The sequence below is a fragment of the Oncorhynchus clarkii genome, chromosome 4 (assembly GCF_045791955.1).
Source record: "Oncorhynchus clarkii lewisi isolate Uvic-CL-2024 chromosome 4, UVic_Ocla_1.0, whole genome shotgun sequence".
NCBI classification, from domain to species: Eukaryota; Metazoa; Chordata; class Actinopteri; order Salmoniformes; family Salmonidae; genus Oncorhynchus; species Oncorhynchus clarkii.
The window spans coordinates 16,115,068-16,131,884 of NC_092150.1; the positions used below are offsets into that span (position 1 = coordinate 16,115,068).

Here is a 16,817-nt window from a genome sequence, read left to right on the forward strand (position 1 = left end):
ACAAATAAAATGATAATAAATCAATCAACCATTCAAGCCCATGCCTTGTAGCAAGAAAAAGTGCATAAAGAAAACTTTAATTATTGCACACTGGTCTAATCTGATGTGCCCAAGCCAGATACCTGGCATCTCTTCTTGGATGCTAGTTCATCAATGTCTGGGCTCAAGCTCTGAGCTGAAGAAATCCTCAGTATCGAGCGAAGATGTTCATCAGTCAGACGTCTCCTGTGAGTTGTTTTGGTCATCTTCATCGAGGAGAAAAGTTGCTCGCATAGATAAGTGCTGCCGAACACGGAGAGCATCTGAGCAGCTTGGGTGCGGAGCTGAGGCATTGTGTCAGGGATGAACCGTGGAAACTGTGCGGCGCCCACAGCATCATACTTTGACTTCAGCGTGTCGTTGCACTGGAGTTCAATCAGCTCCATTTGGATGTTGGTTGGTGCATTTTCCACATCAACTGCGAAGGGATTACTAAGCAGTTCAAACTTGCATTTCTGGGCATCGAAGTCGGCAAATCGCCGGCTAAACTCAGCGGCGAGAACACTGAGTTTTTCAGCAAACTGTGCGCATGGGAACACGGCGGTAGAGATCTGCGCTTTTATGAATTGGCAGCAGGGAAAATGGCAAGGGTTTCCTTGCAGCATCTGATTCTCCCACAGGCACAGTTTAGTTTTGAAGGCCCTCACTGCAGCGTACATGTCTGTGATGATGCGCCCCCGCCCCTGAAGCTGCAGGTTCAGCGCATCGAGATGGCTCAAGATGTCACAGAGAAAGGCCAGCTCACACAGGAACTTTTGCTCCCGGAGCTCTGCTGTATCCTTCCCTTTGGTTTCCAGGAATTGACATATTTCCTCACGCAGCTCGAAACATCTGTTCAGTACTTTTCCTCTGCTTAGCCATCTCACCTCTGTGTGATACGGCACGTCTGCGTATTCCGAACCACACTCCTCCAGAAAAGATTTAAACTGGCGGTGATTTAGACCTTTGGCTCTTATAAAGTTAACTACCTGTGTTACTGTGGTCATAACATGTTCCATCTTTAGGGCTTTGGCACACAGTGCTTCCTGATGTATGATGCAGTGGTAAACAGTTAGCTCACCTGCACAGTTCTCTTCCCGCATCTTCTCCCGAACCATGCCCACCAGTCCACTCTTTTTACCGCACATCGCTGGCGCACCATCTGTCGTTAATCCAACGAGTTTATCCCACGGCAGCTTTATTTCAGTTACACATTTGGAAACCTCCTCAAAGATTTCCTTTCCTGTGGTTGTGCCATGCATTGATTTGAATCCTAATAGCTCCTCCGTAACACACAGATTTGAGTCCACTCCACGGATGAACGGCAGGGGCGGCAGGGTAGCCTAGTGGTTAGAGCGTTGGACTAATAACCGGAAGGTTGCGAGTTCAAACCCCCGAGCTGACAAGGTACAAATCTGTCGTTCTGCCCCTGAACAGGCAGTTAACCCACTGTTCCCAGGCCGTCATTGAAAATAAGAATTTGTTCTTAACTGACTTGCCTGGTTAAATAAAGGTAAAATAAAAAAAAATAAAAAAAAATGAAGACTGACAGCTGAGCAGTATCAGATGCGTCGCAGCTCTCATCCACAGCGAGGGAGAACACAACAAAATCTTTTCCCTTTTCCATCAGCTGGTCATACAGATTGGTGGCAAGATCACATGTGCGATCAGCTACTGTGTTCCTGCTCAGGCTCACGTTTGAAAATGCTTGTTTTTTCTCTGGGCATACGAGGTCACAAACCTTCATCATGCACTTTTTCATGAACTCTCCCTCATTAAAGGGCCGGGCTGATTTTGCGATCTCTGCTGCCACTATATAACTAGCCTTTACAGCAGCCTCGCTTTGTGATGTGGCTTTTTTAAACATATTCTGTTGTGAAACCAAACTTCTTTTCATCTCCTCTACTTTCTGGCTCCTTTGAGTCATGTCCAGGTCCTTGTATTTGTCATGGTGGTGTTTCGTTTCATAGTGTCGTCTAATGTTGTACTCCTTACTTACAGCCACGTTGACTCCACAAACAAGACAAACAGGTTTGTCTTTTACATATGTAAACAGATATTCTGCCTCCCACTTGTCCAGAAAGCTCCTGTTTTCTGCCTTTCTTTTCGCCATTTTTGGGAAGGGTTAGCTCGCTGACAGTTGTAGCGTCTATGTTGCTATGACTACTGTCACAGAGGAGAGAGCGTTTCTGGGTCCTGTCCTGATTGGCGCGCGAAAACAGCAGAGCATTATGGGATTCGTAGTATTAGTGGTGAATGCGCTGTATAATACCGGCGGGCCAGCTCTAGTAGTAATTTGGTATTGTCTCGCGGGCCAAATATAATTACCCCGCGGGCCAAATTTGGCCCACGGGCCAGAGTTTGACACCCATGCTCTAAGGTATACATCTATTACATCAATAAACAGTCACCTTATTAATCATTACCTCTTGTCATTTTGAACAGTGGTAACCTTCTTGAATCTGCAAAAACCCTGGCCTTCCTCATGATTCAGTACTACACAAATTTGTTTAATTATTTATTTACTTGCTAACTAAATAACACAGAATAAACATACCTACTTACTACATGAGACAAAGATCCCTAGCAGACTGAGACAATATGGCTTTTACACAACGACATCGAGAGGGTAAAAGAGAAAAAGACACTTATCGCCGATACATTTTCAAAACTATTCTCACAGTAATCATTTGGTTTTACTATATGATATATGACTACTAAGTTTTACTATATGATTACTGTTTGGAATAAGAAATCAAGAATGTATTTACGTGTGAGTGCCTTTGTTCGCCGTTTATCTCTTTCGGAACCAGCCCTCCTTAGGAAGGTTGTTGGCCTTTCAGCGGCAAGCTTGTATGGCTCAGATTGTCCGAAAGGGGTCTCCTCTTTCCCATCTTCTACTGTTGTTCACTCTGGAACATAGCTAGCCAACCGTGTCGACGGTTCCCATCCCATATTGAAGTTTTGGATAGCTACAACCTTGACATTTTCCATAACATCAATAGACTACTAAGGGCCATCATCACCCCTTCTATGACTTGTAGTGTTGAGAGACCCTTCTCCACTACAGGCCATATCCAAACATCCATCCAATCTTGCATGCTGACTGCATGTCAACAATCTAGCTCTGTTGTTCTTTGAAAACAAACTCAATCAATGAAAGTGATGGGGGCATGTGAGCATGTTACTTAAAGGTGATTTTTACCATTTAAAAAAAACAACATGCTCACATGGCCCCATCTCTTCCATAGATGTTTAGCTAGCGGTGGCTAAAGTCAGCTGTTGTTCAATGGCTGTTTAAAGAAAACTGAATAAGTGATTACAGTTTCTCCTGCTCCATAGACTACTTTCAGGGTGAGTCCTTTAATGAAAACACATTCAGGGCTTTCTATTTATATTCTTCCTTTCTTCTTTGTGCAATAAGCTATTTGCACATATTCCTGTGCCGAGCTCCTGGTGTCCGACCCGCTGACCATGGTCCATCTTCCGAAAACATCTGAAACCCTACCTCTTCTTAAAAAAGACTTCTCAGTTACACCACCTTTTTGCACTTGTCTTTTCCTACAAAACACTGACTTTGCTGATAGCTCTGGATAAGAGTGTCTACTAAATGAGTAAAATGTACAAACATAATGTAATATACTGAACACTTATTTCTCCATATTTTGTGACAGTATAACTTTTCCCATTTTATCACTGCACTTTGCTGCTGTAGAATCTCTCTCTCTCTGAATTTGTAGGTGTTAGACATTTGTATTTCATTATTAAGTTAGTTTACTGTCGGACTTGGACAGTCGGCTTGAGGGGTATACTACAAAGCAGAATCAATGAGTTAGCCAGCTAACTTTCCTAAATATTCTGAAATAAGTGCAATTAACACAGAGGAAAAATAATTGTGCAGGTAAAGGCACCTCACAATAAACATGCGTTATCAACATTTATTCTGTTATACAAAGGCAGATTAAATATATACATTCCTAGATTAAACAAACATGTTTCAGAAGGTTCATTTATATGAATGGGAACACTTGATAGATAAAAAAAATGATAATTCCTCAGAGTGGATATTGGCATCAAGCTCAGAGGTAACAACAAACACAATAAGAATTATTCAGATCCTGTGGAAACTGGAAACATAAGCACAGAGTAACTGATATTGTGAAAACTACTGTAGGACAATTCCACGGTAACAGAATTACACTGAGACTGAATTTCACTTTAAAATGTATGCCAAACAAGAGACATTGATTAAACATTTTAACAAACAGTACAACTCTATGCACAATGACTGATTTGAACAATTTAAAATATAGAATTTACTGTAAAAACAAAGTTTGGTAACACATTAAGGTAAAATCTCCCTCAGGTGAATTGTTATTAAACTTTGTACCGGCACAGTTCTTCCTGTAAATGTGTTTTTGTAAAACTTTGCGAAGATTGTTAAAAGTAGTCATTGTGAATAGAAAATGGTTTATTAAACTTTGGAATCAATGGTTTTTGTTTGGTATACATTTTAAAAGTGTCTCAGCATAATTCCGTTACCATGTAATTTCCCTTTAGCAACATCAAAACAGATGTAATGTGGAAAATGTTTACATCGACAAGACATCTACACGTAAAACATGTTTTATGTACATAAGGGAGGACATACAGGTAACAGCCAAAATAAAGGAAACACCAACATAAAGTGTCTTAAAATAGCGTGGTGAGGAGTCGTCGTGTACCGTGTCCGGAAGACTCCATCATTCATTTCTGGATTCAGGGTTCACTCAAACATAGTTTTAAGCGTTGTTATACTATTGACAACTACAGCTGATTTCAGGATAGTATATCGATTCGCTCTCCTTAAATATTTGTCATCTGACATATTCGTTTGTCTCTGAATTGTTTAATCAAACTTTCCACAGCCAGCTCCTGATAGAGCATACAAACTACAAATCGGTCTCCTGAATTAGCCTAGTGCGCATAGCTAGATCCTAGCTTGTTTTACCCGGCTAAACTAGCTGAACAATGCTTGTTTATGTCCTCATTGCAAAACTCCAAAAATACTTCACCCTCAACTTTAAAACTCATTTGCTAGTTATATAATCATGAAAGAAAGACACCACGGATACAAGTTGAGTTTTGAGATCCACCTGCGTCATTAGCGTAGGGTTACTTTGACATTTCTGACTGGTCTTGGAAAGGGGACAACGGGCAGCCTCTCCCTGCTTGGCTCGATGAGATATGTTGTGATTTTACCAACAGACATATGTACAGTCTTGTACCCTTAACCTATTTTAAACTGACTATTGTATTTGTTGACTAAATCTGATTTCTTTTTTTGGGGGGGTAGATCAGCTTTAATACTGCAGATAGATTGTGGATTATATCAATGTAATTGTCTGCATAATTTCCAATCCCATATATATATATATATATATATTTTTTTTTGCCTTTATTATTTTACCCTAATTCTACCACCCCTCCCCTAATTGGAGTAAAATAATTGACTACAATACTTAGGCTTCTACTTACAGCTTATACATACTATATACATTTTATGACACGGTATATTTTACATTAGTTATCTTTGTTTGTTAGTTTTTAGCCCCGCCCTTCAGTTACCCTCAACCCCTCCTATCAATCTCTGAAAACCATACAGTTTTCATTTCTAATTGCCATATTTTTCAATTGTGCTGTAATGTTTCACAAAAGTTCCCGTACCTTTCTATTCTCATAGTTTCTACAGATTGTATATTAAAGATGAATATTTTTACTAAAAGTACTACTATATTACTGATCAATTGACTATGGCTTTTCAAGTCAACCAGCAGTGGTTTTTGCAGTTAGCTCCAGGTAAATGTTGCAATTCTTCAGCCATTCCTGAACCTGCGAGCAAAAACAAGCTATATACATATGTGCAGTACCAAAACAAGTGATCAAATTATTCTGTCTCTTCGCAGCAAAATCTGCAGTACTGGGATGGTTGTATCCCCCCCCCCCCATATACAGTATCAGTCAAAAGTTTGGACACATGCTCATTCCAGGGTTTTTGTTTATTTGTACTATTTTCTACATTGTAGAATAACAGTGAAGACATCAAGACTATGCAATAACACATATGGAATCATGTAGTAACCAAAAAAAGTGTTAAACATATCAAAATATTTTAGATTTGAGATATATAAGTAGCCACTCTTTGCCTTGATGACAGCTTTGCACACTCTTGCCATTCCCTAAACCAGCGTCATGAGGTAGTCACCTGGAATGCATTTCAATTAACAGGTGTGCCTTGTTAAAAGTTCATTTGTGGAAACAGTTGAGCCAATCAATTGTGTTGTGACAAGGTAGGGGTGGTATACAGAAGATGGCCCTATTTGGTAAAAGACCAAGTCCATATTATGGCAAGAACAGCTCAAATAAGCAACGAGAAACGACAGTCCATAATTCATTTTAGACATGAAGGTCAGTCAATCCGGAAAATGTCAAGAACTTTGAACGGTTCTTCAAGTGCAGTCGCAAAAACCATCAAGCGCTATGATGAAACTGGCTCTCATGAGGACCGCCACAGGAAAGGAAGACCCAGAGTTACCTCTGCTGCAGAAAATCAGTTAGAGTTACCAGCCCCAGAAATGGCAGCCCAAATAAATGTTTCACGTTCAAGTAACAGACATCTCAACATCAACTTGAGATGGTTTGGGATGAGTTGGACTGCAGAGCGAAGGAAAAGCAGCCAGCATGTGGGAACTCCTTCAAGACTGGAAAAGCATTCCTCATGAAGCTGGTTGAGAGAATGCAAAGAGTGTGCCAAGCTGTCATCAATGCAAAGGGTGGCTACTTTCAAGAATCTAAAATATATTTAGATTTTTTACACTTTTTTGGTTACTACATTATTCCATATGTGTTATTTCATAGTTTTGATGTCTTCACTATTATTCTACAATGTGGATGTTATTCTACAATGTAAAAAATGAAGAAAAACCCTTGAATGAGTAGCTGTGTCCAAACTTTTGACTGGTACTGTATATAACATTCTATTGGTTGCAATAATTTTCATAACACGCCATTTACACCAAAAATAGAGATTTGGTTATAAAAAACGTCCCCTTTAAGGAGAATACATTTTTCCCCGCTTAGTCATAAATAGTCATATTCTATTAAGACAAGTAAAACCATTAATTGATTACATCAATTGGAAACAAATAAATACTCCTACACCATAATTTTTAAATTCATAAAATGTAAGCTACATTGCATTGTATATTTGCCTTGGTAAACGAGGAAATCAGTTGTACGGAAATAGTCAAATAGATAAATGGCCCTTAGTCAATTTAAAATTGCAGGATTATATTTTTACTATGATAATACCCACCATTGGGCAAAATCATCTTGAAAAATGTTGGTTGCAATCAGAACTAAAAGAAGCTCGACATCTGCGTTAAAGGAGCGGTAAATCGGTGGCCAACAATGGTTGCAATTGAGATCAGCTGTGCGGGTGATTTTAATGCGTATTGATGGTTTATTGACAGATCAGCTGGATATAGTCTGGTGGCCATAGATGGTGCCTATTGCTATTCAATGTACCCGATTGGAAAATTAATCTTCTACTATAGGGACATCAGTATGGTCTCTCCCCTGTGAGTCCCCGTGTGCACTTTCAGATTGGTGCCACTGCTGAATCCTTTGACTTTTCTCTCCTGTGTGAATCCTCCTCATATGCACTGACAGATTACTGGCAATGCTGAAACCTTTGCCACAATCAGGACAGCTATGTGGTTTCTCCCCTGTGTGGGTCATCATGTGTATTTTTAGATGTCCCTTACGAGTGAATGATTTGCCACAATCAGGGCAGCAAAATGGCTTCTCCCCTGTGTGAATCCTAATGTGCCTTTTCATAGCACTGCCAGTGCTGAATCCTTGTCCACAACAATAACAACGATATGGCTTCTCCCCTGTGTGGATTCTCATGTGTATTTTCAGACCTCCATTCTGCATGAAGCATGTACCACAAACAGGGCAGGAAAAAGGTTTCTCCCCTGTGTGGCTCCTCATGTGCACTGTCAGCTTACTGTTTGTGCTGAACCATTTACTACAAACATCACAACAAAATCTAGCTGCGATGTGGGTTTGGAGGTGATCTTTCATACTTTCTGTGAACTCCATACATTTTCCACACACACCACAAATACCTTCTTTATCCTTTCTATGAGTTTTCACATGTTTAAGTAATGAACCCATGTGATGAAAAGACTTGTCACACACCTTACAACAACAGGGAGTATCATGACTTTGACTGGGTGATTTCAGGAGGGACAACTGTGTAGATTTCTTGACACAGGAGCTTTGTCCTTTCATCATCTTTGTTCTCTTTGATTTGACTGGGTTAAAACCTGAAGGAGGTCCTCCAGTCTCCATACCACTGACACTTTGACTGTTTTCACTCTGAGCTGCAGAACAGTCTGAATTTACTGTAGAGAAAGGCTGAGAGAGACTAGTTGGTTCTGATTCTACATAGATGTCTCCATCAGGTTCTGTTTTGATCTTTTCAGTTTTAGTACTGGGTAGAGTGTCTCTCTCTCCGTTGTCTTCCTTTTGGGCTTGATAGAGATGTGAGGGCTGAGTTGGGTCTTCATCACGATCACTTTTCACACAGACAGGATTGAATATGAACTCTATGGTCTCTGCCTCAAGCCCTTTAAGCTGTGGTTCCTCCTGACTGGTCCTGAGTTCCTCCTGCTCTTCTTTAATCTGTATGGGCTCTGGGTCCTCCTGTCCCAGACTGGGGCTCCACTCCTGCTCACACTGCTGCTGCTCAGGGGGAACCTCCTCTTCAGAGAAAGAAAGAGTACGCTGCTGGAGGTCTGGAGGAAAGGAGAAAGGATAAAACAGAAAACTCAATGACATGTAGACCTACCTCCTGTCTGGTACGCCTGCAATAATTAACTTCTACTAGTCAAATATAAATTAACTGTAATCCTAAACTTTTAATCCTAAACAGTTAGGATTAGAATAAGGTTTAGGTTAAGGGTTAAGGTTAGGGTTAGTAGATAGATGGAATTTTACTGATGGACTATCCAAATAAAGTGTTACTGAAACATATATTTGCATTCCTAAAACATTATTTTGAAGTATAATTTGATCTAATTGATTGTACTCAAATTGGCCCTTTTAATTTATAGTGTTGATATACTCTTCAATAAATATAGTTCCATCTAACAATGAGTAAGACATGAGGAATCCAATAAAATGATCAAAAGCCACCAATGACCGAGCCCAGGCTCTGTCGCAGCCGGCCGCGACCAGGAGGTCCATGGGGCGACGCACAATTGGCCTAGGGATATCCTTGTCTCATCGCGCACTAGCGACTCCTGCGGCGGGCCGGGCGCAGTGCACGCTGACCAGGTCGCCGGGTGCACGGTGTTTCCTCCGACACATTGGTGCAGCTGGCTTCCGGGTTGGATGGGCATTGTGTCAAGAAGAAGTGCGGCTTGGTTGGGTTGTGTTTCGGAGGACTCATGGCTTTCGACCTTCGTCTCTCCCGAGCCCGTACGGGAGTTGTAGCGATGAGACAAGATAGTAACTGCTAACAATTGGATACCATTAAATTGGGGAGAAAAAGGGGGTAAAAAAACATTTAAAAGAAGAAAAAAGCCACCAATGGATCCCTCACACCCCCACGCCAGTCTCAACCCAACAACTGCTATACACTGTCAGTTCTCTGTGTCTCACAAGTATTATGGAGCTGTGGCTTAGACTATGGTTTCTTCCTCCGAGAGCTGCCATTTGTTGCAGTATTCAAGGAGAGATAGGTTTAAGCATTAGGTTGCCTAGAGATGGGTTTCCCAAACTCGGTCCTGGGGCCCCACCTGGGTGCACATTTTATTTTTTGCCTTAGCACTACACAGCTGACTCAGTTTGGGAAACCCTGGCCTAGAGAAGGACCAACTGAATTACTTTCATGAAGGACAGGCTTGGCTTGTTGTGAGGATGACCATAAGTTATTTTCATCATGAGCAAAAGCTCCTGGTTTTCTACTCAAAGTTGCAAAGAAAATGTTATGATAAATGTAATAAACACAAGAGACCAACAACACTTATAAAAGAGTGTGGCAACAGCAAAAACAGCAGCATCTAGGATGCAAAACCTGGTACTTTCACAATTTATTGTAAATACGGGAAGAAACGTCAATGACTATTTTCTCTGAACTGGGGAAGAAAATATACATCTGATTCACTACTTGTCAAACATAGAGAAGTGATACTTTGTACTGGTGGTTGGAGTGGGATTGGTGTGGGGGATCATGGGTGACTTTTGACCATTTTATTAATTAACGGTGGGAAGAATTATGGTCCAAATCAGATGTTGCGTACTATATGTATTGACAGTGTTGGGAAGCTACTCTGAAAAGATAGTTTACCAACCTGCCAAATACTTCACACTGGAAGAAGTTAAGCAGCACTAAAGCTACCCTTAACAAAAATATAGTTTACTAAAGTTACTTAAAAGTACATCCAAACTACTTTGTAAAACATTATCATATGTAAATCTGAAATGTCATAGAAGAGATCAATTTGGGGTCAAATGTTAACAGCAGTGTTTTTGCTGCAGTCATCTAGCCTTGGCACTGCGCCACAGCTAAATCATTGTTGCCACCGTCCCAAAACTATGGAACATTAAAAAATATATTTCTGCCGAGATGCACTTTGAAGATTCTAGAACAGTCCATGTTTACTTTTTCCTTGCAAACAAAACAACTAATGACTAGAAAAATCTGACAACCCCATAGCAGAATAGTTTGTTTTTAACTAGTCGGCTTGTTGTTCTATGCGAGAGAAATGTTTCTCTCGAGGTGCACTCAAGTTACAAGTGCAGTAGGGAGGGAAACAATGCTCAACAATTCTTGCAATCGTAGGGGAAAACAGCAGTTTTAATGTCCTTTGTTAAAAAAAGGGGGATCCCAGCTTTCCATTGCTACTTTATTTATTTTTTAACTGATAAATATGTGCGGACTGCACCATTTTAAACTCAAGAGTTTCTAGCAGCGGCATGGTTAATTAAGCAAGTTACTGCTCAGCAATTCCCTGTGAGTGCATATGGGAGAGTGGCGCTGAATTTAACACGGGTCAATTGTAAGGTAACTTGGGGTAAAACACCACCCTACCTCAAAATAGTTTTTTGGGAGTGACTTAAAATTGTGATGAAACATTACATTTTTAGTTGAGCAAGAGTAGTGGCAACCAGGGACAGTGTTGGGGGGGGGGGGGGGGGAACTGACAAGTAGTTTCTGTGACAAGTAAAGTCAGGGGGAGTGTTACCCCGGGTGGCGGGTTAACCCAAGTTACCCTAACATATTCCAGGGAAAGGGGACCTAGGTCAGTTGTCCAACAATGTATTCAACTGAAATGTGTCTTCCGCATTTAACCCACCCCCTCTGAAACAGAGAGGTGCGGGGGGCTGCCTTAAATCGACATCCACGTCTTCGGTGCCCGGGGAACAGTGGGTTAACTGCCTTGCTAACTGCCAGGGGCAGAACGATAGATTTCTACCTTGTCAGCTCGGGAATTCGATCCAGTAACCGAAACGCTCTAACCACTAGGCTACCTGCTGCCCCATTCACTGTGTTTATGCATGTTTTCTGCTAAATAGTTAGTTAAAATATCCCATTTGGGATCTGGGTAATGATTAGACCAATAAGGCAGGGTATTCAACTCTTACCCTAAGAGGTCCGGAGCCTGCTGGTTCTCTCTTCTACCTGATAATTAACTGCACCCACCTGGTGTCACAGGTCTAAATCAATCCCTGATTTAGAGGGGAACAATGAAAAAACGCAGTGGAACGGGCTTCGAGGTCCAGAGTTGAGTTTGAAGGCAATAGGGTAAATGGCGATAGGCTGAAACATGGGATTGCCTATTTATTAATAGCCAATATTCTGCATCAGTTCGGCTACAGGTGATGATGCTTATACAGTGCCTTGCGAAAGTATTCGGCCCCCTTGAACTTTGCGACCTTTTGCCACATTTCAGGCTTCAAACATGAAGATATAAAACTGTATTTTTTGTGAAGAATCAACAACAAGTGGGACACAATCATGAAGTGGAATGACATTTATTGGATATTTCAAACTTTTTTAACAAATCAAAAACTGAAAAATTGGGCGTGCAAAATTATTCAGCCCCTTTACTTTCAGTGCAGCAAACTCTCTCCAGAAGTTAAGTGAGGATCTCTGAATGATCCAATGTTGACCTAAATGACTAATGATGATAAATACAATCCACCTGTGTATAATCAAGTCTCCGTATAAATGCACCTGCACTGTGATAGTCTCAGAGGTCCGTTAAAAGCGCAGAGAGCATCATGAAGAACAAGGAACACACCAGGCAGGTCCGAGATACTGTTGTGAAGAAGTTTAAAGCCGGATTTGGATACAAAAATATTTCCCAAGCTTTAAACATCCCAAGGAGCACTGTGCAAGCAATAATATTGAAATGGAAGGAGTATCAGACTACTGCAAATCTACCAAGACCTGGCCGTCCCTCTAAACTTTCAGCTCATACAAGGAGAAGACTGATCAGAGATGCAGCCAAGAGGCCCATGATCACTCTGGATGAACTGCAGAGATCTACAGCTGAGGTGGGAGACTCTGTCCATAGGACAACAATCAGTCGTATATTGCACAAATCTGGCCTTTATGGAAGAGTGGCAAGAAAGCCATTTCTTAAAGATATCCATAAAAAGTGTCGTTTAAAGTTTGCCACAAGCCACCTGGGAGACACACCAAACATGTGGAAGAAGGTGCTCTGGTCAGATTAAACCAAAATTGAACTTTTTGGCAACAATGCAAAATGTTATGTTTGGCGTAAAAGCAACACAGCTGAACACACCATCCCCACTGTCAAACATGGTGGTGGCAGCATCATGGTTTGGGCCTGCTTTTCTTCAGCAGGGACAGGGAAGATGGTTAAAATTGATGGGAAGATGGATGGAGCCAAATACAGGACCATTCTGGAAGAAAACCTGATGGAGTCTGCAAAAGACCTGAGATTGGGACGGAGATTTGTCTTCCAACAAGACAATGATCCAAAACATAAAGCAAAATCTACAATGGAATGGTTCAAAAATAAACATATCCAGGTGTTAGAATGGCCAAGTCAAAGTCCAGACCTGAATCCAATCGAGAATCTGTGGAAAGAACTGAAAACTGCTGTTCACAAATGCTCTCCATCCAACCTCACTGAGCTCGAGCTGTTTTGCAAGGAGGAATGGGAAAAAATGTCAGTCTCTCGATGTGCAAAACTGATAGAGACATACCCCAAGCGACTTACAGCTGTAATCGCAGCAAAAGGTGGCGCTACAAAGTATTAACTTAAGGGGGCTGAATAATTTTGCACGCCCAATTTTTCCGTTTTTGATTTGTTAAAAAAGTTTGAAATATCCAATAAATGTTGTTCCACTTCATGATTGTGTCCCACTTGTTATTGATTCTTCACAAAAAAATACAGTTTTATATCTTTATGTTTGAAGCCTGAAATGTGGCAAAAGCTCGCAAAGTTCAAGGGAGCCGAATACTTTCGCAAGGCACTGTATCTAGCCATTGAGAGTCATGATCAGTTCCATTACATTACACATAAGAGTCATTGGACGAAGGTGTCTTCTGTACGGGGGAGTTTTTTTAATAGCCCTGACACCCAATCTGAACATTAACACCCGTTGCTTCGGTACGGTTTTGGAAGCATTTTGGAAGTATTCTGTGTGTTAGTGTAACTTGGGTAGTGTAGCTTCGTCAGATCGAAGCACACAGCTGTATGAATCTGTGCTCATTTTAAAACATATATTTAAGATTCTTTCTCGCTGATTAAAGATAAAGGCCATTTTTTTAAAGCCGTATTGCAAGCAATGATTATTGACATGTTTTAAATGTTAAAATACGTCGGGCTTGTAGTTTGCATGAGTCAGTCGTGGGTGAAGTTAATGGCTGAAAACTGGCTAATTTTCGAATGCTAGCTAATAGCATACCTGATAATATGGACCATGCATAGGCTATACGCATGGTCCAACAGGTTAAAATAATACATCATTTTATCAATATGTTATTGGGCTCACTTCTGGAAGTGGAAATTATATTTTAGATGTCAGCATCATTTCCCCCCCCCCATTCATTTTGGAGTAGAATGTCCTTTCAAAAAGTCACCAGAACCGAGCTTCTCAGTCCTTCTATAATGAACCAAAATATAAAACATGCAGCAATTTCAGACTTTACTGAGTTACAGGTCATATAAGGAAATCAGTCAATTTAAATAAATGCATTAGGCCCTAATCTATGGATTTCTTCACATGACTGGGAACACCAATTTTTTTTTTAAAAAGGTAGGGGCGTGGATCAGAAAACCAGTCAGTATCTGATGTGACCACCATTTGCCTCAGGCAGGGTGACACATCTCCTTCACATACAGTTGATCAGGTTGTTAATTGTGGCCTGCGTAATGTTGATCCCACTACTCTTCAATGGCTGTGCAAAGTTCCTGGATATTGGTGGGAACTGGAACACGCTGTCGTACACGTCGATTCAGAGCATTCCAAACATGCTCAATGGGTAACATGTCTGGTGAGTATGCAGGACATGGAAGAACTGGAAGATTTTCAGCTTCCAGGAATTGTGTACAGATTCTTGTGACATGGGGCTGTGCATTATCATGCTGAAACATGAGGTGATGGAGGTGGATGAATGGCACGACAATGGGCCTCAGGATCTCATCACGGTATCTCTTTGCATTCAAATTGCCATCGATAAAATGCAATTGTGTTGTTGTTCGTAGCTTATGCCTGCCCATACCACAACTCCACCACCACGGAGCACTCTGTTCACAACGTTGACATCAGCAAACCGCTCGCCCACACGACACCTTACATGTGGTCTGCAGTTGTGAGGCCGATTGGACATACTGCCAAATTCTCAAAAATAACATTGGAGGCAGATTATGGTAGAGAAATTAACATTACATTTTCTGTAAACAGCTCTGGTGGACATTCCTGCAGTCAGCATGCCAATTGCGCACTCCTTCAAAACATTTGTGGTGTTGTGTGACAAAACTGCACATTTTAGAGTGGCTTTTTATCGTGCCCAGCACAAGGTGCACCTGTGTAATGACCATGCTGTTTAATCAGCTTCTTGATATGCCACACCGGTCAGTTGGATGGATTATCTTGACAATGGAGAAATGCCAACAAACATGGATGTAAACAAATGTATGCACAAAATTTGCAAGAATGGAACATTTCTGGAAGCTTTTATTTCAGCTCACGTTGTATTTATATTTTTGTTCAGTGTAGTTCACTACTCCCAAACCCTGTTTAATGGATATTTTGTCAATCCTGTATAAATGAAAAGGGCCAATTTGGGTGCAATCCATTAGCTTAATTTCTGAGATCAAATAAAATGTAAAACAAAATCATGTTGTATGAATGTTAATAGTATCTGTTTCTAACTACATAAACGACTTCAGAACGATCAGAGATCGCCATGGCTTGTTCAAACATGGAACGACTCTCAGTTAAACTGCAACTTTTATGCTATTTTCGTCGCACTCTGAAGTAGGGGTTGTGTTCTGATATTCAAGGAAGTGCCTGATGAATTTTCTACCACAAAAGGGGTACCCGGCGCAAAAAAAGTTTTGGGAACCCCCGAGTTAGCCTACCTGCTCTGTGTAGGTTTATCTCAGGTTGAAGAACAATGTCGAGCAGCCTCTGTAGACGGACAACTTCCTCCTGATACTCTGCTACCGTTTTTTCAACGACCCCGAATATCTCCTCAGCAGCAGCTGTTAATCTATCGTTCAGAAAAACCCTCAACAACTGTATTTGAGACATTCTTTGATAATTCAAGTTGATTAGCTAGCTGCGTTTTTATTTTAGTTGTTATCCCTGTCCGTGCGTCATCAACAGAATCCGGGCTCTACTTAAAAAAAAAACTCCACTGTTAGTGCACGTTCAAGTTATTACATTGTTGCGCTATAGCCACCTGCTGGACTGGAGTGCAACATGGCATTTCTCTGTCCTACAAAATGAAGATTGGTTAAGTTATATTAACGTTGAGTAAGAAACATGCACTGTGTAGCTTTATCTCAGGTTGAAGAACAATGTCGAGCAGCCTCTGTAGACGGACAACTTCCTCCTGATACTCTCCTATCGCTTTTTCAATGACCCCAAATATCTCCTCAGCAGCAGCTGTTCATCTTTTGTTGATAACTCCTCAACTCTATTTTAGGCATTTTTAGATCATGCACGTTGATTAGCCATCTAGCTGTTCTGTTTTAATCATGTGCGGCATCTGCGACAAAAGATCATCACTATCATCACCAGCTTCCACACCACAAAGTCATAAACCCCGCCAATTTTTACAATTTCTCTGACCATTTTATTTTAAAACTAACCCTTAGAAAATATGACAAATACAATGTGTTTAGGATTCTCTCAACTCCTGTGGACACCAGAGGGCACATAAGCACAAAATAACCAGCATTGTGAACACTACTTTAACAACATCAAGAGATATAATGTAGCAGATTTCAACATATTGAGAATTTTGACTCTCGAAACAAAAAACATGTTTTATGTACAGATAGAGGACATAGGTTCAAATGTCTGTTGCGTCATCCTATAACTAATGAGTAGGAACTACTGTTGCTCAGAAATCCACTAACTGCTCTCTGTTAGACAGTGATGTGGAGATCTTATGTTCAAGCAGTAATACAGTCATATCTTATTCACCCAAGAGTTGTTTCCTGAGGTGCATCTCCTCTCACAGGTGAAAGTTAGTGATT

The 16,817-nt window shown here is 40.9% G+C and overlaps 1 protein-coding gene across 1 annotated transcript; it reads right to left on the reverse strand.

Annotated features, from left to right (window-relative positions):
- Nucleotides 1-3,942: 3,942 nt before the first annotated feature.
- LOC139406501 (zinc finger protein ZFP2-like) lies at nucleotides 3,943-15,950 on the reverse strand. Its single transcript, XM_071149152.1, has 2 exons — nucleotides 15,693-15,950; nucleotides 3,943-8,861 (listed from the first exon to the last, which is right to left on the reverse strand). Exons 1-2 carry the CDS (start codon nucleotides 15,862-15,864, stop codon nucleotides 7,597-7,599), a joined length of 1,437 nt encoding a protein of 478 aa, XP_071005253.1. The 5' UTR covers nucleotides 15,865-15,950; the 3' UTR covers nucleotides 3,943-7,596.
- Between the last annotated feature and the right edge of the window lie 867 nt (nucleotides 15,951-16,817).